Source organism: Lissotriton vulgaris, chromosome 8 (genome assembly GCF_964263255.1).
Source record: "Lissotriton vulgaris chromosome 8, aLisVul1.2, whole genome shotgun sequence".
NCBI classification, from domain to species: domain Eukaryota; kingdom Metazoa; phylum Chordata; class Amphibia; order Caudata; family Salamandridae; genus Lissotriton; species Lissotriton vulgaris.
In genome coordinates this window covers 1,503,876,469-1,503,903,778 of record NC_141696.1, presented here as the reverse complement: position 1 = coordinate 1,503,903,778, position 27,310 = coordinate 1,503,876,469, and the positions used below count along the sequence as shown (strand labels likewise).

Sequence of the window (27,310 nt, the reverse complement as noted above, 5' to 3'; positions counted from 1 at the left end):
CAGCCGTCTGAAACTGAACTCAGACTAGACGGAAGTCCTCATCCTCGGACCATCTCCCTCCGCCTGGGACGACTCCTGGTGGCCCCCTGCCCTGGGCTCCGCACCCAAGCCAACGGACCACGCACGCAACCTGGGCTTCATCCTGGACTCCTCCCTCACAGTGACCAAGCAAGTCAACGCCGTCTCGTCATCCTGCTTCAAAACCCTGCGCATGCTCCGAAAGATCTTCCGATGGATCCCCACCGAAACCAGGAAAACGGTCACCCAGGCCCTCGTCACCAGCCGTCTGTACTACGGGAACACCCTCTACGCTGGAACCACAGCCAAACTCCAGAAAAGACTCCAGCGCATTCAGAACGCCTCAGCATGACTCATCTTGGACATCCCTCGCCACAGCCACATCTCTGCCCACCTGGAAGACCTGCACTGGCTTCCCGTCAACAAGAGGATCACGTTCAGACTCCTCACCCAAGCACACAAGGCTCTCCACGACACGGGCCCGAAGAACCTCAACAGCTGCTTCACATTCTACACACCCACCCGCCAGCTACGATCCGCCAGCCTCGCCCTCGCCTCAGTCCCACGAATCCGCAAATCCACCGTCGGAGGAAGATCCTTCTCCTACCTGGCAGCCAAGACATGGAACTCCTTCCCCACTCACCTACGTCTGACCCTGGACCCTCTCTCCTTCAGGAAACAACTCAAGACCTGGCTGTTCGAGCAGTCGCGACCCCCCCCACCGTCCTGAGCGCCTTGAGACCCTACGGGTGAGTAGCGCGCTATACAAATTCTGTTGATTGATTGATTGAACGAGTAAATCAAAAGCAGGGGGATGGCTTTAAGCCAACATGAGAAATTACAGCAGGTCTCGAATGCTCAACCTAAAAATGGATTAGTTCAGTGAGTGCTGCGCACTTGAGGGCTTATTAGGATTGCGGATTTTCCGCATCCTCTGTGCTGCCGGAAGCCACCGCCGGCCCGGAGAATGCGGAAAATCCGCAGCGGACCCACCAAAGACCCACCGCCACATTAGGATGGCTGGTGGGTCCTGGTTTCCGTCCACAGCTTTTCCGCCGCGGTTGGCTTACAACCGCGGCGAAAAAGCACTAATATAGTGACGGTGTCTCTCAGACACCGTCAGCCAGATTAGGATGGGCTCTGATACATGCTTTTCCGCGGCAGCTTTTCTGTCGTGGAAAAGCATGTGGAATGTCACTGCAGGGGCCCGTTGCGGGCCCCCTAGGTGAAGGGGGGGCGGACGGTGCCTGCCACTTGCTACATACAAATGCAACGCATGCATTTTTAACATTGCTGCGGGTGCAGCTTGAAGCCGCACCCGCCGCAATGTTAAAAATAGAGGATGTGACCGCCAGGGTGCCTCCGAGTCATTGGTGGTAAATTTGGGGGGATGATCTGTAGGTGCCTTTGTTGTCATTAGTGTGGTGCCAACAGTGTACCAACTGATTGTAGCGGCACTTGGTGAGTCGACGATCTTCTGTGTACGAGCTTGCTTTTAGCTCTGAGGGAGATATGGAGGTGGTTTTTAAAGGAGCGATGAGTGTCTGAAATACATGATACAGGGTTTTAAGTTGTTGAGGTGGGTTGTGCGTTGTGACTGAAGCTTGTGGCTCAAGTTTCTATGGGGATCCTTTGCAGCTGTGCCTAGTGGTCTTGACATATTTGTTCTGTTCTGGTTGGGTAGCTGCAGGGAGTGGTTCATCCAGGTGAGTGAATGGGCTTGTCCAACTTGATATTGGAGAAGTCCTGTCTAACAATCTTGTAACCGGGGAGATGTCGAGTTTAGCCAGGTCTCAGTGAGGAAAAGTAGGTTCGCAAAAAGGTTTTGCTGGCGGCCCCAAACTTCTATTGGCATAGTTGGCGAGTCAGCGGATGTTGAGTAGTTGGCAGGTGAGGGTGTGGAGTGTGTTGTGCATTGTGGTGCCTTGGGTATAGAGTCAAAATATTGTGTTTTTATTATCGACTAGACATAATATCGAGTAAAAAATATATAATAGACATAATATCGACTAGACATAATATAGACTACCAAAATATCGAATTTAAGGTAAGTTGATATTAATTTTTTGTGTAATATAATTCTGTAGCGGGTTGAGGGTTTATAGGGGAATAGGGTGGGAAGTAATTTAATTATAATTAAATAAATATGTAATTTTATTTATTGTTATTTATTTAGAATTAATTGTTAATTGATTATTAATCGGTAATTAATTAAAATATAATTTGTCATTTATTGTAATTAATATGTTACTTGTATTACTTTATTTTCTGTAGTGGCTTGTGTGTTTATAGGGGAATAGCTTGGGAAGTAATTTAATTGTAAGTAATTACATTTTTTTAAATATTTTTTTGTGTCTAATTTTTATTTATTTTTATATTGTAAATTAATTTATTGGTAATTGGTAAATAATTAGTATTAGTAGGTAATTTTTATTATTAGTTAATTTTTATTTGTAATTTTAATTGATGAAATAATATATTTTATAAAATTGTAAAATATTTGAATTATTTTGTAATTGGTATTAATATTTATGTTATTTATATTTATATATGAAGTATTTACTTTACCTACTATTGCACTCACTGGAGTGGGAATAGTAATTTTTACCCCTACGCTATCCAACGCTTTCACTACTGTTGCACTCTCTGGAGTAGGAATAGTAATTTTTACCCCTACGCTATCCAACGCTTTCCCTACTGTTGCACTCACTGGAGTGGTCGAGCACCTGCTTTATTTTATCTATTAGTGCTTCCTGATGAAGCTAATTTAGTAACTATTTTAGGATGGCGCTGGCAGCTTGCCGGCGCAATCCTAAAATAGTTACAGGACAAAAATGTGAGTTTTGTCGAGGTTGGGCAGGTGTGCGTTCTCCCCATATCTATCGTCGAAAATTAGCTATGATGCTTGATGGAGGCCTTTGCATTATTGACTTTCACAAGCTCAATCCCTGTGCAGTTCCTTTGACCACGAGCTTCTCTGATCCGTGCCTGTCCTTTTATGCACACAAGAGGCATGTGAACTCGCATATAAGGCTCGCCCGTTTGGCCCCTCCCCACACACTAGTGGTGTGCACCGTCATCGCGCCCTTTACCCACTTGATGGACAGCCCACTCGAGGGACCCCGGCGCTCTTTGGTGTAATGGCAAAGTTAATCAGCCCCCCAAAAATGTGAGTTTTGTCGAGGCTGGGCAGGTGTGCGTTCGCCCCATATCTATCGTCGAAAAATAGCTTTGATGCTTGATGGAGGCCTTTGCATTATTGACTTTCACAAGCTCAATCCCTGTGCAGTTCCTGTGACCACGAGCTTCTCTGATCCGTACCTGTCCTTTTATGCACACAAGAGGCATGTGAACTCGCATATAAGCCTCGCCCATTTGGCCCCTCTCCACACACTAGTGGTGTGCACCGTCTTCGCGCCCTTTACCCACTTGATGGACAGCTCACTCGAGGGACCCCGGCGCTCTTTGGTGTGATGGCAAAGTTAATCAGCCCCCCAAAAATGTGAGTTTTGTCGAGGCTGGGCAGGTGTGCGCACTCCCCATATCTATCGTCGAAAAATATCTATGATGCTTGATGGAGGCCTTTGCATTATTGACTTTCACAAGCTTAATCCCTGTGCAGTTCCTGTGACCACGAGCTTCTCTGATCCGTGCCTGTCCTTTTATGCACCCAAGAGGCATGTGAACTCGCATATAAGCCTCGCCCGTTTGGCCTTGCCCCTCACACTAGCGATGTGCACCGTTTTCCCGCCCGGCCTTTACCCACACAATCCGCAAAATCCGCGAATCCGCAGATTTGCGGATTTTGCGGATCGCAAATTCACAAACTGCGAATTCGCAAAATTCGCCCATGCTTACTCATGACATCACTGATTACACCATCCAGTGAATGTGTGTCTTAAAGGTCGATGGAAGAATACATTTTTAAATAAGTGTCTGAATGGATGTTTAAAAAAAAAAAATTTGATTGGTTAACTGGCTTATTAAATTTATCTTAGTGAATACATATATTAGCGAGTAATGTTTAAATATTTAAATATATGTATCAGTGTTTCACTTTGTGTATAAGTGGCTGCATGGGTTGGTGAGTAGCTACATGTGTGTGTGTATGGGTTATTAGATTTTTTTTAGTATCAGTATGAGTGTCTGTATGGTTTGGTGGGGGTATTACTTAGCACATAGATGCATCAATGACTGACTCACTGTTTGTATGTGTTTTGAAGACAGCATATGTGCAGGACTGTATGGGTGGATGAGTGTGTATATGTGTGTGTTAGCGAGTGAATGACTGTCTCACTAGTGTCTTTATCAGTAACTACATATGTTTTATTCTAGTATATGTGAGTATTGATGTATATAAGTGAGTATATGTGAGAGTGAGAGATTGTAAGAGTTACTGTTTAAATAAGTATGTGTTTCTATAAGTGATTGTTTAAGAGAGTAAGTATGTGTAAGTTTCCTTAGAAGTAATGTGCTAGTGTGTGTATAGCTGTATATGCAAATAAATGGATGTTCAATAGTTTATTTGCATGTGTGAGTATGTGTGTGAGTAACTTTTGGATGACTGTCAGTGTGTAACAGGATGTATATGTGTATCACTACATATGATGAGTGAGTATATGTATGAGTGACTATATAGAACTGTTGCTGAATGAGTGGATGTGTATATAGATGGTGGAATTACTGAATTGGTTGTTGTAACTGGCATGGGTATCTCCATTTTATTGAAAATGTTAGTTTCTATTTTTGAATATGTGTTTCAAGGGTTACATTACACTGAAAGGAGGTCTGTCAGTCTGTCACAAGAATGGTGTCATCAGTGATGTCACTGACCATGTCATGAGTGATGTAATATGTGACGTCATCAGCAGTGCATTGCAGGAGCGCAAGTTATAGTGAGTCCAACTAACTATAACGTGGGAATTTCAATGGTTTTATGTCAGTAAAATTTCCAGCTAACTATAACTGGTGTGAAACCTATGTTTTTTTCAGTGAATTTAATAGGTTTTTTAAATGCAAATTCCTAACTATAACTGGTGTGAAACCTGTTTTTTTTCAGTGAATTTCATAGGTTTTTTAAATGCTAATTCCTAACTATATATAGGGCCTCAAACCTATGTTTTTTCAGTGAATTTCAAAGTTTTTTTATTAGCAAATTTCCATTGCTATCAAATATAATATTTTTTATAATGAATCCTATATTGAATATTTATGTAATACTATTTTTTATATGTATATATACATTTTTTTTTGCCCTTGAGCGCTCCCAGTGCGCGTACCGGTGAGCGTACCGGTACGCGCAGTCTTGCGGCACGTCCCGGTGCGCGTACCGGTGAGCGTCCCGTTAGCGCTATAGCCGCGAACGAAAACATCATCGTGACGTATCGCGTAAAGTTCAAGTTCAAGTTCAGTCATTTATATAGCGCACTACTCACCCAGAGGGTCTCAAGGCGCTTGAGGGAGGGTGAGTGCATTACTCATCGAATAGCCAGGTTTTTAGCTGCTTTCTGAAGGTGAGGTGGTTCTGTGTAAGGCGGAGGTGAGTGGGGAGAGAGTTCCAGGTTTTGGCCGCTAAGTAGGAGAAAGATCTTCCCCCCATGGTGGATCTATTGATGCGCAGAATTGCGGCAAGGGCTTGATTGGATGAGCGAAGTTGGCGGGAGGGTGTGTAGAAGGACAGTCGTTTGTTGAAGCATTCGGGTCCTAGGTCGTGGAGAGCCTTGTGTGCGTGTGTGAGGAGACGGAACGTTATTCTCTTGTTGATGGGCAGCCAGTGGAGATCTTTCAGGTGACCGGAAATGTGAGCTTGACGGGGGATGTCCAGTATGAGTCTGGTTGAGGCGTTTTGGGTGCGTTGGAGTTTTTTTCTGTAGTTGGGCTGTGGTTCCGGCGTAAAGGGTGTTTCCATAATCTAGTCGGCTAGTGACTAGTGTTGATGCGAGGGGACTCATGTACACGTTGAAGAGGGTGGGACTGAGTGATGATCCTTGAGGTACGCCGCAGATGACTTCGGTGGCCTCTGCTTTGAATGGGGGGAGGCGGACTCTCTGGGTTCTTCCTGCGAGGAACGAGATGATCCAGTCCAACGCTTTTCCTTGTATTCCGACGTTGCTGAGGCGTTGTATGAGGGTGTTATGACAGACTGTGTTGAAGGCGGCGGAGAGGTCAAGTAGGAAGAGGGCAACTGTTTCTCCGTTGTCCAGTAGTGTTCGGATGTCGTCTGTAGCAGCGATGAGGGCGGTTTCGGTGCTGTGTTTGGCTCGAAAGCCGGACTGTGAGGGGTCGAGTGAATTGTTGGATTCGAGGAAGGCGGCGAGCTGACTATTGACGGCTTTCTCAATGACTTTGGCCGGGAAGGGGAGGAGTGAGATGGGGCGGTAGTTCTTAAGTTCAGAGGGGTCCGCTGTGGGTGTCTTTAGAAGAGCGCTAATTTCGGCATGTTTCCAGCTTTCTGGGAAGGTAGCGGAGTTGAAGGAGCAGTTGATGATATCGCGGAGATGGGGTGCGATGATGGAGTCTGCTTTGTTGAAGATGTGGTGGGGGCATGGGTCAGTTGGTGAACCTGAGTGGATGGAATTCATCAGACGGATGGTGTCTTCAGTAGTGATTGGGTTCCAGGCGCAAAGGTTGTGAGAGTGCTGTTTTGGTTCGGAGGTGGGTGGAGTGGGTTGTTCTTCGGGCAGGTTTTCAAAGCTGATATGAATGTCGGCGATTTTGTTGTGGAAGAAAGAGGATAGGGAGTCGCAGAGGTCTTCGGAGGGAGTGATGTCGTTGGTGCCGGCGGAGGGGTTGGTAAATTCTTTGACGATGTTGAATAGTTCCTTGCTGTTGTGGGGGTTGTTGTCAAGTTGATCCTTGAATGCTGATTTCTTGGTGGATCGGATTAATTGGTGGTGTTTGCGGGTGGCGTCCTTGAAGGTGGTCAGGTTGTCAGTGGTTTGGTTTTTTTCTCCAGGTTTTTTCGAGGGTGCGACATAACTTCTTGGATTTCTTAAGGTCATTGTTGAACCAGGGGGCCTTTTTGCTGCCTTGTTTGATTTGGTGGTTTTTCAAGGGTGCTAATTCGTCAGCGCTGTGGGTGATCCATTGTGTGAGTTTGGTGGCAGCTTGGTTTGGGTCCGATGATATGGTAGGTGGGTTTTGGTTAAGCGATGTGAAGAGTTGGTCGGTGGTGATTTTGTTCCAGTTTCTTCGAGGAATGGTTTGTGGGGGGTTGTGGGACCTGGTCTTTTTGTAGCTGAAGTGAACGCAGCTGTGGTACGTCCAAAGGAGAGCTGTGGTGTGATCGAAGGAGATGTGTTTGCTGGAGGTGAAGATAGGGTCGAGCGTGTGTCCGGCTAAGTGGGTGGGGGTGTCAACAAGTTGTTTGAGTCCGAGATTGGCCAGGTTGTCCAGAAGGGTTGTGGTGTTGCTGTTGCTTTTCTTTTCCAGGTGGAAGTTGAGGTCTCCCAGTAGAATGTAGTTCTCGGATGTAAGGGCATGTGGGCTGATGAAGTCAAGGATGTCTTCGTTGAATTGTGAGCGAGTCCCTGGTGGTCTGTAGATGAGGGTGCCTCTAGGTGTGGTCCTGGGGTCGGTGTGGATCTGGAAGTGAAGGTGTTCGGCGGTGGCAAGGTTATCGTCGGAGCTGGTCGTGATTCGGATGGTGTTCTTATGGACGATGGCGATGCCTCCTCCTGTTTGGTTGGTGCGGTCTTTTCGGATGATTTTGTAAGCGTCTGGGATGGCTATGGCGATGTCGGGCGCTGATGAGGCGTTCATCCAGGTTTCTGTAAGGAAGGCGACGTCCGGCGATGTAGTGTCGAGTAGGTCCCAGAGTTCAGTGGCATGTCTGTGGACCGAGCGGGTGTTCAGCAGGATGCACTTCAGGTGGTTAGAGTCGGAGCTGTGTTTGGAGGATGTGGATTTGGTGTGGGTCCTGATGCAGGTGAACTTGCAGGAGTGGCAGGTGAATAGTCCATGGGTGTGTCCTGGGGCAGCTTTGCAGCATTGTGGTGTGCGTCCGGGGTTAAGGGCAAAGAGGGTAGCGGCGTCATACGTTATGGGGGTGGAGTGGGTTTTGCGAGGACCAGGGGGTCTGGCGCTGGACGCGGTCCAGGCGCGGACGGGCGTAGACGGGCTTACCTTTGGCGCACCTTCGGCGCGCATGGGGCGCGACCGCTGCGCGATACCGCTGCGCACAGAAGCATCTGTCATAAGTGGATAGTGGAGGGGGAGGGGCGAGGGAGGGTCAGCTGGGAGGCGGGAGCGGGCGGAGATCCGGTGGGTGAGGCACAACAACAACAAGAAAATGGCCGCGAGCTAAAACGCTATAGCATTGGGGCACAAACAGCGTAAAACGCGAAGCAAATGGCAGTGGCAGCAATCAATATCAGGCAGCAATCAATTATCACAGGCAGCGCAGCGAAATTCTAAATACAAGTAAAGCGTACTATTGCAATTAAAGCGCTATGATTTAAATTGTTGAACAGATTAGCAAACTAGCAGACTATCAGGCTAGCGCTACTGTGTACTTGCGATATACGAGCAGTCAGCTTTAAGTGTGGGAGCGAGGCGAGGTATCACACAGCAGTCCAGGTGGCAGGCAGAGCGGGGAGCAGCGTCAGGAGCGAACGCTTCTGTTAGGAACAGCCGCGTCCGCGTGATACGCACAGCGTAAGCGCACCCGAGCGCCTACGATCGCGCTACGTAAGCGCCCCGGAGCGCATAGCGTAAGCGCGTCGGGTCATGTGACCTAAAAATACCACTTTTTATTGGTTCAGGACAGTTTTGGTTTCCAAATGATGAAAGCCCGGGTCATGTGACCTGAAAATAACACTTTTCATTGGTTCAGGACAGTTTTGTTTTCCTAATGATGAAAGCCCCCACCTTTTTTCCTCATTCTCACTTTGTACTTTGAGTGAGGAAGACCTGTTTCCAGAGCTATTAGTACCTATTTGTACTGAGAAATGGTTACAGTAGCAGCAGCAGCAGGAGCATCTCAGCCACCACCACCACCAACACCACCACCACAAGGACCACCACAACACCACAGTGGTGGAGATGAAGAAGAGGAGGAGGAGGAGGAGGAGGAGAGGCGGCGCTACCTGCCAGAAGATACTACCCCCTACAAGCCAAAGGAGCACATTGTGTGGGAATTTTTTTAAATCCCAAGGGGCCAAAAGAAAGTAAATGCGCCAAAGGTGACTTGTCTGATCTGTGGCACTGTACTTTCTAGGGGGAACCCTGCCAAAAAATATTCTTTTGGCAACAACACCATGATTCGCCACATGCAATGCCGGCACCCTAACAACTATAGTGCGGCAGAGGTCAGAGAACTGACCAGAAACCCTCCCCAATCTTCTCCCAGCACCTCCCAAAGTACCCAACCCTCTCCATCGAGACCAGAGACAAGGGAGATGGTCCCAAACATCCAAACCCAGTTTGGAAATTTTAAAATAGTTTGCGTATTTTGTGGGCGTACAATTTGCTATGGTGAACAAAGTGTTAAACTCATCAACCGTGCTGGTGACAACCACAAGTGCCCAAAGAAACCTTAATTTTTTCCTGTTTTTTTTGCTCCAGTTGAGCCGTTTACAATTCCCTGTTTTTTGTTTGTCCCCATAAAAATTCCCCAAAAATATAAAATTGTTCATAAAAGGCAAAAAAAGTACAAAATGTTCAAAAAAACAATACAAAAATATAAAACAACAAAAAGAATTAAAAAAACAGTTCTTTTTAGAACTAACTCCAATTTATAAAAAAAATGCTACATTTTTAAAAAAATCTGTCATTCTTTTTTCTCCATGGTACGCTCCCCGGTATGGCCACCACATCAAACCTAGGGGGTCAGGGGGGTCTACCCTGCCCCCTTTTGGTCATTTCCCCCTTTGTTTTTGCCACCTCTTGTGTCTCGATTCTACTGAGACACAAGATGGCGGCCCCTCAGACTGTTTGGAATGTTGACAGACACCCGAGAGCCAATCAGCTTTCCGCGTGCGAACTCGAGTAGCGCGCTGGAACGCGCCCCGGTGCGCGTACCGGGACGCGCTTAAAGATATATATTTTTTTTTTTAACCTAAATTACTCAAAATCCACTGGAGCACATATCTTGAGACATAGCAAAGGCACATCGGGCTACCAGTCCCTACAATTTTGCCAAGTTTGGTGGAAATCCATTCAGCCGTTCGGGCAAAAAGTGAGTCCAACCGCCCTATAGAAATTAACATGGGGAAAACACGTTTGGGACCCCCCCTTTTATCTCGGCCCCCGCTTGACGAAGTTATTCCCAATGGAATGTTGCGGATTGCCTATGGAAAACAATCCTAAGAAATGCGTTACTTACCTGTAACTGCAGTTATCCAGTATTAGTGTCTTTCATAGATTTACATGCCTGAATCATTCCCCGTCGTTGAGACGGGAGCCTCCGGTATATAAAAAAGTAATGTCCTATAGACATACATATAAAGGAATAGGCCTAAGGATCTCACCTTAGTGTCCTATGTACGTCCTCATGTAAGAAGGACCAAAACAGAGTAGGCCCAAGGGTCCCACCTTGGTAGCCTATCTGTGTCCTTTTGTAGAAAGGACCAAAGTAAAGAGAACCAACCAATCAGCTACCACCTCCTTCTAGAACCTTCCTGTCAGGAGCCTCAGTCTCTCAGATTTTCGTACGCACCAAGCTAGTTAGGCGCAAACTTGTTAGAGAGATAGGTGAGTCCTTCCAGGGGAGGCGGGAGGGTGCATGTGAATCTATGAAAGACACTAATACTGGATAACTGCAGTTACAGGTAAGTAACGCATTTCTTATCCAGTATTTGGGTGTCTTTCATAGATTCACATGCCTGAATCAGAGTAGCAAGCAATACATTATGGACATTCTGTGATGGTACATCATATATGAGTCTGTAGATAATACATATCACGTGACTGCAAACCACCAACATGCAATGTCATGTAGTTTCTAGGAAAAGGAAATGTGCATACCAGTAAAGGATGGAGGGATGTAAGAAGGCTCACCTCACTGGAACAGATGGCGAAGCACTGCTCTGCCCACTGCTGCATCCCTCGTCAGCTCAGTTTCCAAGCAGTAGTGCCTGGTGAAGGTGTGCGGGGACTTCCAGGTCGCCGCTCTACAAATGTCCAGTACCGGTACTCCAGCAAATAGTGCCGCAGACGTGGACATGGCTCTTGTTGAATGAGCTTTGACTCTTGCCTCCAAAGGCCGTCAGCCTTGTCGTGGCAAAAAGTGATCGCTGAAGAAATCAACCTTGAAATACTTTGTTTCGTCAGGGGCATACCTTTCCTTGGTCTGCTAAAGGCAACGAAGAGTTGGGATGACTTTCGGAAGTGTTGTGTCCTGTCGATGTAGAATTTGAGACATCTCTTCAGATCTAATGAATGCAGGGTTCTTTCAGCTGCAGTAGTTGGGTTTGGAAAGAACGACGTGAGCACCACTGGTTCGTTAAGGTGGAAGTCTGAGGGGACTTTCGGTATAAAGTGGGGGTTAGTTCGTAGAATGACCCTGTCCTCTCTGAATTGCAAAAAAGGATCTTGGATTGAGAGAGCCTGCAGTTCACTGACCCTTCTGGCAGAGGTTAGGGCCAGGAGGATGGCCGTCTTCCATGAAAGGAATTTGATGTCCGCTTTATGGATGGGTTCGAAGGGGTGCTTCATTAATTGGTGAAGGACCACGTTGAGGTGCCACGACGGAGGGATTGGTCTTGGTCGTGGAAAGGATCTGAATAGACCTTTTAGGAATTGTTTGATAAGCCTGTCCGCCCACAGGGATGGACCCTTGGAAGTTCTTGTGAACTTGGATATCGCTGCTAGATGTACTTTGATGGATGCATGCGCCAGACCTGATTGCGCTAGATGCAGTAAATATGGTAGCAGCTGCTATGGAGTGATATGGAAGGGGTGTAGGCCTTCTGCCACACACCAAACACAGAACCGTTTCCATTTTAATGAGTAGGTCTTATTAGTGCTGTCGGCTCTAGCCTTTGCAAGGACGTCTCTACACTCCTGCGGAATGTTTAGGTGGCTGAATTCGCGGTATTCAGGAGCCAGGCTGACAATTTCAGAGGGCTCAGGTTCGGGTGGAGAACCTGCCCGTGGCACATTGTGAGCAGGGCTGGATGTTGGTGTAGGCGAAGAGGTGGCCGGGCAGATAGGCGATGAAGTTCCGTGTACCAATGATGCCTCGGCAAGGATGGGGCGATGAGGATCAAAGTGCAGGGCTCCGACTTCATCTTCCTGAGGACCCTGGGTATCAGTGGAAATGGTGGAAAGGCGTAGGCAAACACGTTCCGCCATGCGATGGAAAATGCATTCCTGAGGGTTCCTGGTTGGTGAAGCCTGCTTGCGAAGCTTGGGCATTTGGCGTTCTCTCTGGTGGCAAAGAGGTCTATCTGCGGGGTTCCCCACTCCGCTAAGATATATTCCAGCGCCTCCGTATCCAACTCCCATTCGTGGGATGGTGACCTCTCCCTGCTCAGGGCGTCCGCCAAGACGTTGTCCTTGCCCGGGACGTATTCGGCTTTTAGCGTTATTCCATGCTCCAGAAGCCAATTCCAGACTCTCTGCGATTCTCGAGAGAGTGAAAGTGATCGCGTCCCTCCCTGTTTGTTTAGGTAGTGCATCGTCGTGGTGTTGACTGTCCTGACGAGCACTGGGGAGTTTCGGATGCGTGGAAGGAACGCTTGGAGAGCTAGAAAGACTGCTCTTAGTTCCAGTAGATTGATGTGGAGTTTGGATTCCTGTGGCATCCACTTGCCATTGATCTGGAGTTCTTGCAGGACCGCTCCCCAGCCTTCTAGGGATGCATCCGTTGTTATTACGTGTGGTTCTGCTGGAAGCAGGAACGGCAGTCCCTGCGACAGATGTCTGGGCGACCTCCACCATTGTAAGTGGTTGACCATAGCTCGTGTGACATGTATGCGGTCTTCGAAAGATCCTGCAGCTTGTGTCCATTGCCTCGTTAGTTCCTCCTGGAGGGGGCGCATTTTGAGACGGCAGTGTGGAATGAGCATAATGCATGAGGACATCATGCCGAGGAGGGACTTGAAGGTGCGGACCGGTAGAGTCTTTCTCGATGCCACTGACGTGGCTAAGGAGGTGAGTTTGGTCTTTCTCTCCTGAGAGGGGAAGGCTCTTACGCGTTCCGTGTCCAGAGTCGCTCCAAGAAAAGTGATGACTTTGTTTGGTTCTAGTGCCGATTTCTCTCTGTTGAGGGTCAAGCCTAGGCGGCGGAAAATATTCAGACAGGCGCTGGAGGATGTGGCTGCGGCTATCGCAGACGGTGCCTTTACCAGCCAGTCGTCCAGGTATGGGAAAACCTGGTGACCCTGTTGACGAAGGAAAGCTGCCACAGGAGAGAGGCATTTTGTAAATATCCGTGGGGCAGATTTGAGGCCAAACGGGATAACACGGAATTGGTAGTGGTCTCCTGCTACTGCGAACCTGAGGTACTTCCTGTGTCCCTTGAGGATAGGAATGTGATAGTAGGCGTCCTGCAGGTCTAGGGACGTCATGTAGTCGCCTTCCTCCAGGAGGCCCAGGATTTCTTGTAGTGTGACCATACCGAACAACTGTTTCTTTAGGAACACATTGAGCGCTCTCAGGTCGAGGATTGGTCTCCATTTCTTTCCTTTCTTGTGAATTAGGAAGAAATGGGAGTAGAATCCTTTCCCTTTTTGGGTGTGAGGAACTCTCTCTATCGCTCCCTTTTGAAGCATGGAAGCGATTTCCTGAAGAAGCAGCCGTAGGTGTCTGTGGGACCGTTTGGCTGGTGGTGTCGTTGGGGGAATTGAGAAAAATTCTAGTGAATGTCCGAATTGGATAGGTTGTAACACCCACCGATCTGTTGTTATTTTTTGCCAATTTTTCAGGAAGAATGTGAGTTTTCCTCCAAGTCTTAAAAAATGCAATGGTGGATGGACTGGCCATTGGGATGAGTCATTGGCGGTTGCCAGCAGGTCTTTTTTGGTTTTTCCCCCTGTTGTTTGACTTATTGTAGGAAGATTGACGTCCTGTCTGGCCTTGACGCTGTTAGTACTGTGTTTTGCTCTGGGTGTACGGGTAGGAGGACCTATTCTGGTAGGAGCCTCTGTATGCAGGTTGTCCCCTTCCTCTGTTACCACGAAAGGACTGGTTCCTAAATTGCAGAGTTCCCAGAGCTTTGGCCGTATCTGTGTCCTTTTTGATAGTGGTGAGGGCCTGGTCAATTTTTTCGCCAAAGAGATGTTGGCCGTCGTAAGGCATATCGATGATTTTTGTTTGTACTTCCTGACAGAAGGAGGTGGCCTTGAGCCAGCCTTGCCGTCTCAGAACAGCGGCACCTGCCAGCTGCCTGAAGCCAGTCATGGCGACGTCTATTGCACAGTCAATCAGCTCAGAGGCAGATGTTTGGCCCTCTAGGAGAAGCGAATGTGCCTCCTCTTTTAAATCCTCTGGCAGATTAGCTAGGTAGGGTGCGATGTCTGCCCAGAGTTGACGGTTGTAGCGGCCCAGAAGTGCTATTGAATTCGCCACCTTCACCGTCATTGCCGACGTGGTGGAGAAGCGTTTTCCAATGGTATCTAGTTTCCTGCCTTCCTTGTCAGGTGGCGTCGACAAAGGAGATGCTGGATTGCGTGAGTTTTTCTGCGCCGCTTGTGTTACCACGGAGTCTGCTTTGGGGTGACCCGTGAGGCATGCTGGCGCCGATGAGGTTGCTTTGTATTTTTTATCAAGCCTGGGCACTACCACAGGAATTGAAGCTGGCGTTTGCATTAGTTGTTTGCCTTGTTTCCAGAGGAAGTCAATGATCGGGATTGACCTAGTCGTCTTTTTTGTAGGTTCCTTAAAATCGTAGAGGAAACATTCAGTCTCCTGAGTTTCCATAGACATATGGAACCGTTTGGCCGCTCGCTCTATGAGGTTATGGAAACCACCAATGTCTACAGGTGGTGATTCCGAAGACTGTGGTTCTGGAGAGGCCGGGGATTGTGCGACGTAGTCCTGGTCTGCATCAGGGTCTGAGTCATCGTCACGGACCTCACCTTCTTCTTGATCTCTCTCTTCGTCGTCGGACGAGAGAATGTCTTGTGTTGGCTCTTGGTATTTAGAAAGTACAAGTGGAGGAGGCTTATGTCGAGGTACAGGCGCAGGTACCTGTGCAACTGGGGGTGCAGGTGTAGTGGTTTTCTCTGGGAACCGCTCTTTATAGTCCTTTATGAGGAATTGCAAATCCGAGACAATGGATGCTGGTAGGCACACCATCGGTGTTACCTGTGAGTGTGCACCTGAGTATGGATAGTCTGTTCCATGTGTTCTTCCTCTTCCTGTTCCTCGTCTATGCTTTGGCACTTAAGCACCAAGTCTGAAGGACTAGTGGCCTGTGTATATAACTCCTCCTCCGACTCTTCATCTTGCAATAGGCAGGATGGGGTCAGTTGTTGCACCTTACTGGGTGACGTCAGGTCGGGCGTGATTGGCTTTTTCGTTATTTTGACTGTGACATGGGATGTCTGGGCATCCATGGTATGCGACAGTAGCTCAGACTCTTTCCATGTGCCTGCGGTCGTCGACTCTTGTGACGACGGTGCCGCCATTGAAATTTCCTTCGTCGACGGTGTGTCCGTCGACGGTGTTCTCGTCGGCGTGGTCCTCGGCAATATCTCCGTCGTCGACGATTTCGTCGTCGTCGATGGAATACTCCTCGTCGACGAGAGAGGCTTCGTCGACGTCGCGGTTTTCGTCGACGGAGTCGTCGTCGTTGTCTTCGACGTCGATCTCGTCGTCGACGGCACAATCTTAGTCGTCGATGGGGTGACTGGGATGGTAGACGGCACAGGTCTACTCGCCGACGATGAAGGTGTCGTCCTCGTCGTCGAGGAAGATGCCGACGATGCCGTCGTCGTCGTCGACGTCGAGACGGTTCTTTGCGCTGAGGTGACCATTGACGTTGTCATCGTCGTCGAGATCAGCCGCTGCTTCCTGGAGACAGGAAGGTCCTTGTCAGACACTGGTGTTCTGCCCTCTGAAGACTTTCTGGAGGCCTTCTTAGGAGGGGTGTCTGAGGGGCTAGGGGAAGTAACCCTTGGCCTCTTCAAGGAGAACTGCGAAGTAGCAGAAATGCTCTCACCTTCTGAGACCAAGTCGCTTTCTGGTTTGTTCTTCAGTCTGTTCAACCATAGTAGTAGGCGTCCTTCTCGGTCCTTCAGGGTTTTGTTTGAGAAGGTTCTACATATCTTGCAGTCCTTGGCTTGATGTTGAGGGTAGAGGCAGTATAAACAGGTTTCGTGTTTCTCCTCTACATGGAGCCTTTTTTTACTGCAGGAAGAACAGGCTCTAAAGATACCTTTTTCTGACTATCAGCCATAACAATAGAAGTTGGATAAAGTTGTTTTTTGAAGAAAGAAGCAAGTTTCCTGAGGAGAACTTAGGTGGAGACTCCCTAGCACAACGTGTGGTAGAAATTCTGAGAGACTGAGGCTCCTGACAGGAAGGTTCTAGAAGGAGGTGGTAGCTGATTGGTTTTTTTTTTTTTATTTTTTTTTTTATTTTTTTTTTGGAAGACCTTTATTGCACATTGTTCATATACACAGCGGTGTGCCTACAACCCACTGCTGGGGCCGGCCGCCATCAGAGTGTCACCTATATCATACAAGCTTGAAATAATACGCCAGAGGTACGAGTGCAGAAGTCTAGAATCCTTAGCTCAAATAGGCACTACAGCAGAGTCATATGCATTAAGTCCAACACTCCCATAGATTGCGGTCGTTTTGCCCCCATGTGATCTCGGTCTAATTTCAGTTTTTATAAACAAAAACAACACCAATAACCCCGAGCCCCCCCTCCCCAACGTAACCTGATCAGAAAGAATAGTCCAAGTCCATCAGCCAGAACATGATAGGATAGGCGATACTGCGGACGTCCGACAGGGCCTCCAGAGAAGGAAACCTTCACCGCTCTCCCATAACTTCCCATAGGCTGTAGTGAGGCACAGTAAGGCACACCGGCATGCCCATCGCAGCAGATCAAAACATTCCCACTCACACGAGCACTGTCTAGGTATTTGTAGTAAGTAACCAGAGAGTATTCCACGCAACACGCAAGGTAGTCTTAGCGACACGCCACAAGGACACCTCACGCAGCTGCATCCCCTCCAACAGACAATGCTGTAACCACGCTATCGTCACTGTCAGAATCTGTCAACGACAGCATGTACAGTGTGAACGGTGTCCATACGTCCCTCGGGCGGGCCACCGCAGGCAATTCGTCATAGTAGCAGTTCAGTTGGTCCCTGCAATAGGCCATGTCCTTCAGCCACAGTTGCACCTCAGGCGCTCTCCTCCCTCCCCAAACCATAGCGACTCTCCTCTTGGCCAACTGAAGCGCCAGCACCACAAAGCGGCGCAACGGAGCAGCCACACCAGAAGCGATACCCAAAAGACACAGGCGTACATCCAGCTTCACCTCAATCGAAGCGATGACAGTCAGCCTTTCAGTCACCTCTCTCCAGAAACCGTAGACACGGGGGCACCCCCAGGCCAGATGAATAAAGTCGGCCTCCTCGGCCCCACATCGGACACATTGAGCAGTGGACCTAAGGCCATATCTCACCAGTTGGGTAGGCGTATAGTACCATTGTTGCAGAAACTTATAATGTAGAAGGCGGAAGTTGCCATTGATCACATACCCCCCCGTCATAGCACAGCATTCATTCCACTCATCATCACTCAGCGGTTCCGGGAGGTCCCTGTCCCACCGTGCTCTAGCCAGCGCCGCCCCCCCGCCCTCATCTTCTTGTGCAGCCTTATACAGTTTAGATAACAATTTAGTCCTGTCTTTAACCGTATATAGCAACTGCAAGGCACTTAGGGCCAGAGGTTCTTCCGGATACGTAGGGTATAAGTCACGCACAGCGGCCCGCAATCTAACATACATAAAGGTGGACATAGTGGCATTCGTCGAGTTGATCGTCATCTCCTGAGAGGAGATAAACGAGGCTCCAGGAAACAGGTCTCCCATGGTCTGTAGCCCAGCTTCCCGCAGGATCTGCAACCCTCCCGGCTCTCCCGTCACAGAAATATCTGAGTGATAGAGTAGTGGCATAGCCGGGGCGTATAGCGGCAGTCTATCAGCCCGTTTACCCAAGCTGTGCCACGCAGTCGCCGTGAGTCGCACTGTGTCAATCTCCCCCTTCTCAAACACCGAATGTTTATTGGCGATCATAGCCCTTAAGGGGTATGGCAAAACCGCGCTTGCTTCCAGCGCCACGTGCGGAGTGTAAGGCGGGGCGGTTATCCAGTAACTCGCGAAGTGCGCCTGCGCACACAGATAATAAAGTCGCATGTCCGGCAGGGCAAACCCACCCAGATCGTATGGCTTGACCAGCACCTCCCAAGTCACTCGCGGCCTCTTGCCAGCCCAGGTGAGAGAGATTAACAGGGATCTGAGTCTCGCAAAAAAGTGGGATGTCAACGCAATCGGGATGTTTGTGAAGAGATAAAGAAATTTCGGAAGCACCACCATTTTAATTAGCGACACTCTGTCCGCCAGGGTAAGCGGCAAGTGAGTCCATTTCGCCACCTGATCCTCCAGCTTGGAAATGGCAACGCCGTAATTGGCCCGTATGACTTCTTGACAATCCCTATGCACCCAGATACCCAGGTATCTAACCGACTCCGTCGCCCATTCCAGCGGAAAGTCCAAAGGGACCCGATGGGTAGCATCCGTGAGAGGTAGCACAATCGACTTGTCCCAGTTTATGGTCAGTCCGGAGTGCCTACCGAATTTAATGAATTCACGAAGTATGCGTTCAAGGTGGAGTGCGGGGTCCCTGACGTATAGGACCATGTCATCGGCGTACATCGAGACAGCCAGTGACCTGAGAGGAAATTTTAATGCTGCGTCCGCATACCTTTGTCGTAATATACAGGCCAGTGGCTCCATCATTATTGCAAAAAGCAGGGGCGAGAGAGGGCACCCCTGTCTTGTCCCCCTCTGTATCGGAAAGGAGGAAGAGACATACCCATTAACCCTAACTCTTGCCGTGGGCGCATTATATAGCAGGGCGATCAGAGACGTGAAAAAGAAAGGGACTCCCATCCGGTGTAGTACGGCCACCATGTACCTCCATGCCACTGAATCAAAGGCCTTGGCGGCATCCAGCATGACCGCCACCGCAGCCAGGTCTGGCTTAAGGAGATGCAGTACGGCGAACAGTGTCCGTAGGTTGTGAGTGGTGGACCGGAGAGGGATAAATCCCGACTGGTCAGGTAGTACCATGACCGGTAGGAGTAGCCGCAGTCTCGTGGCTAACACCTTGGCAATTATTTTAATGTCAGTGTTCATAAGGGAAAGCGGGCGGTATGATTCACATTTATTCAGAGGTTTACCGGGTTTGGGGAGCGCCACTAATAGCGCCTCTCTCATGGTCCCCGGAAGCCGTCCGCATTCAAAGGCCTCCTCCAAAACCATTGCCAACCGCGGAATAAGCAAGTCTGCAAAGGTCTTATAGAATTCGGCAGGTAAGCCATCTGTGCCAGCCGCATTTCCATTCGGGAGTGCAGCAATAGCATCTCTGAACTCCGCTTCAGTGACATGGTGCATTAGGAATTCCTGTTGACCCCCGGAGAGCCACACTAGCGCCACATCCTCCAAATACCGTGTTATGTCTGCCTCTTCCGCCGTTTCCCTATGTTCATAGAGTTGTGCATAATGACTCGAGAAGCAGGCGAGTATGCCTTCCGTCGTGGTCACCACTTCTCCCTGATCCTCAATTTCCAAGACAGAACAGTGCTTTGCCCAAGGATCGCGAATTCTATCAGCGAGCCCCTTACCCGGCCTACCCCCTTCACCATAGTACCTGGCCGTAGCTCGTTTGGACAGAAACTTCACCTCCTGGTCGGCTAATTCATTATATTCTGTAACCTTTGCCCTAACATCAGCTAATAGTGTGATTTCCGCCCCCTCCTCCAGTTGGCGCTCCAGAGATATCAGCTCCCTCTCCAATCTGGACATAGTGTCCCTGATGGACGTGAGGACCCCGGACCGCAGCCCAATGCAAGCACCCCGCACTGAGACCTTAAAGGCCTCCCACACCGTGAGCATACTATCAACAGAGCCCACATTGATCTAAAAAAATTCCTCAATCACCTGTCGTAGACGTTCACTCAGCACTTGATCCGTTAACACTCCAGGTGAGAGTCGCCAAGTAAATGGAGCAGGAGTGTGCATAGGCATCCGCAGTTGCAATTTAACAGGGGCATGATCAGACAGCGTGCGGGGCAGATGTTCCACAGTCATCACCCAACCACTCACATCTCGGGTCAATAGCCAAAAATCCAGTCTCGACCACGTATTATGCGCTGACGTGTAGCAAGTCCCCTCCCGTCTGCCAGGATTCCGCAGGCGCCAAACATCCACCAAGTGCAGGCCATGCATTCCCTCACACACTGCATCCGTCGCTCTCTTACGTTCATGGGGCCGATCCTGCCTCCTGTCCAACTCAGAGTCTAATGTAACATTCCAATCCCCCCCACAGAGGATAGCCGAGGGCGGCAGTTCATACAGCTTGTTCCAGAGAGCAATGAAAAAATCAGGATTATCTATATTAGGACCGTAGACATTGAGAAGAGTGACCAGCGTGCCACACAATTTACCCTGCACAACAATATATCTACCATCCTGGTCCACGTCCACATGCATCACCTCAAATGGAACATTCTTTTTAATCAAAATCATTACCCCACGGGCATAGGAAGAATACGCCGTGGCCCACCTCGCCCCCGCCCACTGTTTGCCCACCATTTCGGCCGCCATGCCCCTCAGATGCGTCTCCTGCAGAAACACCACTTGTGCTCCGTGTCTGTTGAGAAAGGCAAGCATTTGTCGTGTTTTTTGCGGCTTGTTCAACCCTCGCACGTTCCATGTAACACAATTTAGGTTGCCCCCCCTATCCATATCGCCAAGTGTGTAAGCATCCCAGCAGTGATGTCATCCCCAGCAGCCCCCTCGTTGCAGTCCCCCCCTCCCCCCGCTCCAGCCCGGAGTCGACACCAGTAATGCAGGTAAGCTTCCCATAGCCCCTGCTGTGACCCCACTCGCCCCCCATACAGTTCACAGACTTCGTCTCTTTGATCAGGAAAAACCCCAACAACACAACAGATCTCAACTTCCCTTCCCCCAACCCTCCACCCACTTCAGCACCCCCAATTTGCCAAAGAGTCCCCACATCTCCCCCCTTTGCAACCCCCAACAATGCAAACAACCACATTTTGGGGATCTCCCTTATCCGGGGACGTAGCGGCGCCTCACCCCCGCCAGAACTGACGAGAGCTTAGACCATTGCCGTCATCAACAACCCCAACTCCCCCACCCACACCCCCGGTCAGAGCTTCAAACACAGTAGTATTCGCGTATCAGAACATTGCACTGGGCGCCCATGAAGCGTCCCCGCCTAAAGCGGTGCTCACAGAGCGCAGAGGTGCCACTGCAGCAAGCGTGGGGTCTCATAGTGTCCAACAGGATCTCAGTCAGCCAAGTTGATCCTGTAGAAAGCCCCCATTGAGGCGAGCAGGCGGTATAAGCAGGAACAGCGGCAGCCTGAGCGTCGCCCCCCGCAGCTTCCAAAGCAGTAGTGTGAAGTGGATCAAATGCTGAAGCGCCCCTGTGGCTCTCGATTAACAAAGAACACAACGCAGCAGAAGCAGCCCAGAGCATTCACCCGCAGTTCCCTCCGCACCAGGGCTAGCAGTGCGACTCAATTCAATCCTCCTCTCCCAGTCGTTCATCATCACCCTCATGACGCCCCGGCGGTTCTTTAGCACGTTTTTTCAGTTTCTTGGCATAGTCCATGGCCGCCTTGGGTGAAGAGAAGATTTTGTTATCCAAAGGAGGCCCAATCCGAAGGCGCGCAGGGTACAGCATGGCATAAGCCACGTTCTCGGCCCTCAGCAACTGTTTCACCGCAGCGAATTCTTTCCGTGCAGTCTGTACCGCCATGGTGAAGTCGGGAAAGAACTCCAATTTATTGCCCTGATATTCAATGGAGCCCTTCTCCCTGGCAAGCCGCAGGATGGTGTCCCGGTCCCTGTAGTTCAGGATCCTAGCCACAATAGGACGCGGCGGCGCTCCCGGTGGGGGTTTCTTTGCCAGAGAGCGATGTGCACGCTCCACAATGAATATGCGAGATAGGTGGTCAGCGCCAAAAATGTCAACAATCATTCGTTCCATGTAGTCTTCCATGCGCCCCACGTTTGTGGACTCTGGCAGACCTGTAACGCGAACGTTGTTCCTCCTAGATCTCCCTTCCAACTCCTCATTCTTCGCTTGTATGACCGCCAGAACCCTTTCCATACTGAACACTTTGGACGAGACTGTTGCCAGGCCATCCTCCGTGGCCGAAACCCGCTGCTCCACCTCACCCATCCGCTCGTTCTGGCGGTCAAATTGCGTCGCCATTTGATCAAGACGATGATTGACTGACTCCATAGTGCCCTCGATAGATTGTAGAGTCTTTTGCATTGCCACCAGTGTGGATTCTAGATTAGGTGTACCCCCAGCAGCCCCTCCCTGGTCAGAGTCCACGGGCGCCTGGGAGGAAGCCTGCGTAGCCTTCTTTGCTTCAAAATTAATTTTTGGCTGGTTTCTGTCGGTCCTGCCCATGCCTGCGATTGGGGTCAGCGCGGTTTCAGGTGCAGTCACTGGGGGCAGTATGGCCAGCGAAGCTGCACAAAAGAACAGCAGTTCCCACACCTGTTGCTACCCGCCCTGGAGCACGTCCAGGCCCAGGCCTTCAGGTATGTCCAGCCTAGGCCAAACAGTCCCTCCACCTCAGCGGGCAGAGTGCGCCAGAATAATGTCTATGCCTCAGCTCAGTGCAGGCGTATACAGTCTTGTGCAGTTCCCTAGAGGGCCCCCCGACAGTGCCGATGCTAGGACTGTGTGCGCTGGAGGATCTCCATTCACTAGTTCACAGATTGAAGCAGTGCAGATAGCATTCCCAAGATGGCGGGTGTTCCTTCGCTCCGCGGCCTCTAATGTATTAGGCCCCCCAGGGGACCCGTGTGCCCACGAGTGCTTCTACAGGCAGCCCAGCACAAGCTCCCGTCCGCGCTCCCGACCGCACCGCAGCCGACCCTTCCTCCAGCCCCCCCCGGCCCCAGCTCGCGCGGCGCGGGCCAACGCGGCCCAGTACCACCTCCGCAGCACCGAGCTAGCGTGATACCTCGCCCCACTCACCGGGACCAGCAGGGCCAAGTCCAGGCCGTCCAGCGCTCCGAGGCCGCTCCAGTGGGTCCGCGGGCAGGTCCGTCTATGCGCTGCAGCAGTCCCGACACGCCGCCTCCCAGGCTCCGCTCACATAGGCAGCGACGGTGTCCAGCGCCCAGATCTCCTCGAAGCCTCAGCTCCACAGCCGCCGGGTCCGCCGTCCTGCACGTCCCAGCGCGGGCCGCTCCGCTCCAGACGCCTTCAGCACAGCCGTAATCCTTCCGCAAAACGTCCCAGGGGGTCACCGACGGTATCGGAATTGACTCAGCCGGGGTGTAAGGCAAGAGAGCCGGGGAAAAACAGGATATTTTAGCGGATTTGCAATGGCCGGGACGGAGCCTCACACAAGTGCGGCCATCTTGTCCGGCGCCCTCTAGCGCCCCCCGTAGCTGATTGGTTGGTTCTCTTTACTTTGGTCCTTTTTACAAAAGGACACCGATAGGCTACCAAGGTGGGACCCTTGGGCCTACTCTGTTTTGGTCCTTCTTACATAAGGACGTAGATAGGACACTAAGGTGAGATCCTTAGGCCTATTCCTTTATATGTATGCCTATAGGACATTACTTTTTTATATACCGGAGGCTCCCGTCTCGACGACGGGGAATGATTCAGGCATGTGAATCTATGAAAGACACCCAAATACTGGATATCTATAACTACCTACTGGCGACCGCCAGTAGGTAACATATATATATGTTGTGTTGTGTTGGGTCACTTAAATTAAATAAAATCACTGCCCATTTGAAAACCTCGGAGGTCTGTGTCTCTTTCCTCGCCTGACTGCCGCTGCGAGACTTCAGGAAGTGGTTTGAGTATTTCCATATATATATATATATATATATATATATATATATATATATATATATATATATATATATATATATATATATATATATATATATATGTTTTAAAAAAAATGTTTTTTTTAAAGTTACATTAATTATGTATTCATTTTGAGTTTGTTTAAGTATGTTTAAAATTATTATATTTATTATTATATTAGTTTTAAATTACTTTTAAGATATTTAAAAAATTCGATATTTTGACTGTCTATATTTTTTCCTATCGATATTTTGGAATCCATATTTTTGTACTTACCTGTTTGTAGATAGGAAGTCGATATTCTGGCATTCTATATTTTTACCTCCATATTTTGGCAAGTCGATATTTTGACTGTCAATATTCTGTCAGAGATCCGGTGCCTTGCTAGGTGTGGTTGTTCTTGCGATGCATGGTGGGAATGGAGGTGAGAGGCTGTGGATTGGGGGAAGCATTGAAAGGGTGGGAGAGATGCTGGAGTAGCGGCTGGAGGAGCAGGAGGACATGCCTTTAGTACAGGTGGGAGAGGCCTGGGCACAGCACTGGAAAGGACATCCAGGATTCATGTCAAAGAGGGGTTTGGGCGAGTAGCACCTTCTACTGCGGTGGGTGGGTGGTGGACCAGCAGGGCCGGACTGGTAAACTCGAGGGGATGGGGGCTGGTTTTGTGGCAGGGGGCCGGTTCTGTTGCTGGGGCCAGCATGGCTGTGTGGAAGCGACCCTTGCCTGACTCAGAGACAGTCAATGTTCAGTGTCCAGCTCTCCTGCCGCTGGCAACTGCACCCCCCTCTCTTTGTTCCCCCACTTCCTTCTCTTTCTGTCTGCTCCTCCTCATTTAGTGAAAACCAAAACTTCAAGAAACAGGTATTACCTTCCCTTTCCTCCTTAATTTGCGTCCCTGTGAAATGGATCCAAAAAAGAAAAACACTTTTGCTGGTAACTTCTCTTTTTCTGACATTTTTCAATTTATAAGTGCGGCCTCGGGGTGGAGAGAAATAAAACATTGTGGGGCAGATTTACAAGCCCCTTGCACCTCAATTGCGTCACTTTTTTTGATGCAACGGCGGTGCCCTATTTACAACGTGATGCATCTAGGGCGAGGCGTCAGGTATAATGTATGCAGGGGGGCTTACCCACGCAGGAAAGCCTATTGAAAGTGATGCAGTGAATCTACAAGATTTCAGTGAGTCACTTTTAGGATGCCACTGCATCAAAACCTTACGCCTGCTTGAAGCAGGGGTAAGGAGTGACGAAGTGCAGTGGGAATAGGCCACAAAATGCATTGCTGGAGTTGTGTCGTGCTTGTGACACGACTCCAGCAATGCGTGACTTTTTCCCCAACAGATGCGTCAGAATTTCTGACACATCTGTCAATCTTTCCGCCATGGCGCGCCGTATTGTAAATACGGCGCATCCATGGTGGTGCAAGCATTTTTTATGGTGGAGCAAGGAAAGTGACGAATCTCTATAGATGCGTCACTTTCTTGTAAATCTTCCCCTCAAAATATGAAAAATAACTAACTAACAAATTAAAGCAAGACAGGGTGTTTGCAAGGTGGCCAGATTGATTTATTCACGCCTAAACCCATTAGCGCCACTTTACAGTGTATGCCAGTGAAGAGCTACTTTTGTTTTTTCATCTCTCAACATTACCTACCCTGGGTGGGAAAGTGCACGATTTCTAGAGGTAGTGAAATACCTGCTAGATGGGTGAATTGGAAAACAAAATATGTACAGCGGCTTTATGTTCACAAACGTGGTCTTTTTAAACCATAAAGCTTATGTTTTGTAAGGATATAAGCAATGGGAATTGAAATGGTCCCTTCTACACCCTTTAGTCATGGCATTAACTTTTCAGTCACCCCAATGAACACTCACTAATTTCTGAATAATGAGTGTAAAAATAAAAAGGTAACCATGTTTTTTCCTGCTTACATTTCACATTCTTTACTTAATCTTGTATTTCGTATGAGTGTTTGCTTTTTTGAGAATGGTGTTAATTTTTTTTAGGCAGCATATTGCTCTTGTCTAGTGCGTGATTTGAATTGAGCCACATCCAAGTGTTTATAGCGGGCACAATTAAGTTGTAGCTGAAGGCAGTGCGAGTTTCTCTCAGTTGGGCAGTATGGTGTTCAGTGGGTAGAGCAGGGGGCACTATGGTCAGAGCTGCTGAATTTGGAACTGGGGAACCAGGTTCAGCCTTCATGACCAGTCCACCCGACCACTCCCCCTGGGGGAACACATTCCCATGCTAGACCTTAAAAGGCCCCACAAGACCTTAGAAGCCCTGGTGTCTTAGCACCAGCAGGTGTACCCTAGCAGTGGCAAGTGTGGGTTAACCTAGATGGCCTGTCCGCCACAATTCATTCTGAAGTTTACCTTCAGTCTTGCAAGCAGGCCTATGAAGCAGCACACCATAGAGTGACAGGTACTCTGTCACTGAGGTCAAAGGACCCTTGAGCAGGGTGGCTCTAGGGCAGTGTGACCGCACCAGGCGCTGACCAGCCACGGTCCGTGCAGGTAACAGCAGTGGGGCAGAGGGGCCTGGGTAAGGGGGGATTTCGAGGGATGATGCAGAGGGAAAATTAAATAAATAATTAATTTTCCCTCTACATTGTCCCTCGAAATCCCCCTTTACCTGGCCCCACCACCCACCGTTTTTACCTGCACGGACCGCGGCTCGCGCTGACTTCAGGTGGGGGCGTCGTGTTTGCAAGTATAATATGGTTTTAAAAGCACTTGCTGCCTCCTTCCTGGCCTCCAACAATTTCCGGCAACAATAAAAATGTCATGATAACTCCAGTGATTCATGTTCTTAGTAGAGACAGAAGGTATTTAGTCTAGTGGACGTTTTGACTCATGGAAAGAGGGTAATGTGCCTGCTGCTAAGAACATGTACTATACCGATCACAAAGTGCACATAATGTAAATAGTGTAACTGCAACAAATAAAACTGGTTCTAGGATGCTTGTTTCCAGTTCAGGGAGGACCTGGACTTACAGTTCGGGCTGGACTGTTCCCATCAGGCACAGGGTCAAGACTGATTTGCATATGGCTGGGTTCAACCTGGGATGGCATGGTGACCTACAAAACAATGGATTTAGGCCCAGATCTCTGTACTTGGGTGAATGCAGGACATTGTTCTGCATTCTGTTCATCAATTGTTGCTTTTGCATAATGTAAATAGGTCAGTGGGTTCCTGTTTTAGCCAGAGAGGCCCTATTGTTACTTG

The 27,310-nt window shown here is 49.2% G+C and overlaps 2 protein-coding genes across 2 annotated transcripts in view; both read right to left on the bottom strand.

Annotated features, from left to right (window-relative positions):
* The window catches only part of LOC147699006 (potassium/sodium hyperpolarization-activated cyclic nucleotide-gated channel 2-like), a 1,915,905-nt gene that overhangs the window by 970,844 nt on the left and 917,751 nt on the right, over positions 1 to 27,310 (bottom strand). The window lies entirely within an intron of this gene.
* Positions 14,047 to 20,007, bottom strand: LOC147699007 (uncharacterized). Its single transcript, XM_086933600.1, is given in 3 exon segments — positions 14,047 to 15,279; positions 15,282 to 16,349; positions 19,105 to 20,007. Coding segments are annotated over 3 exon segments (3,204 nt in total).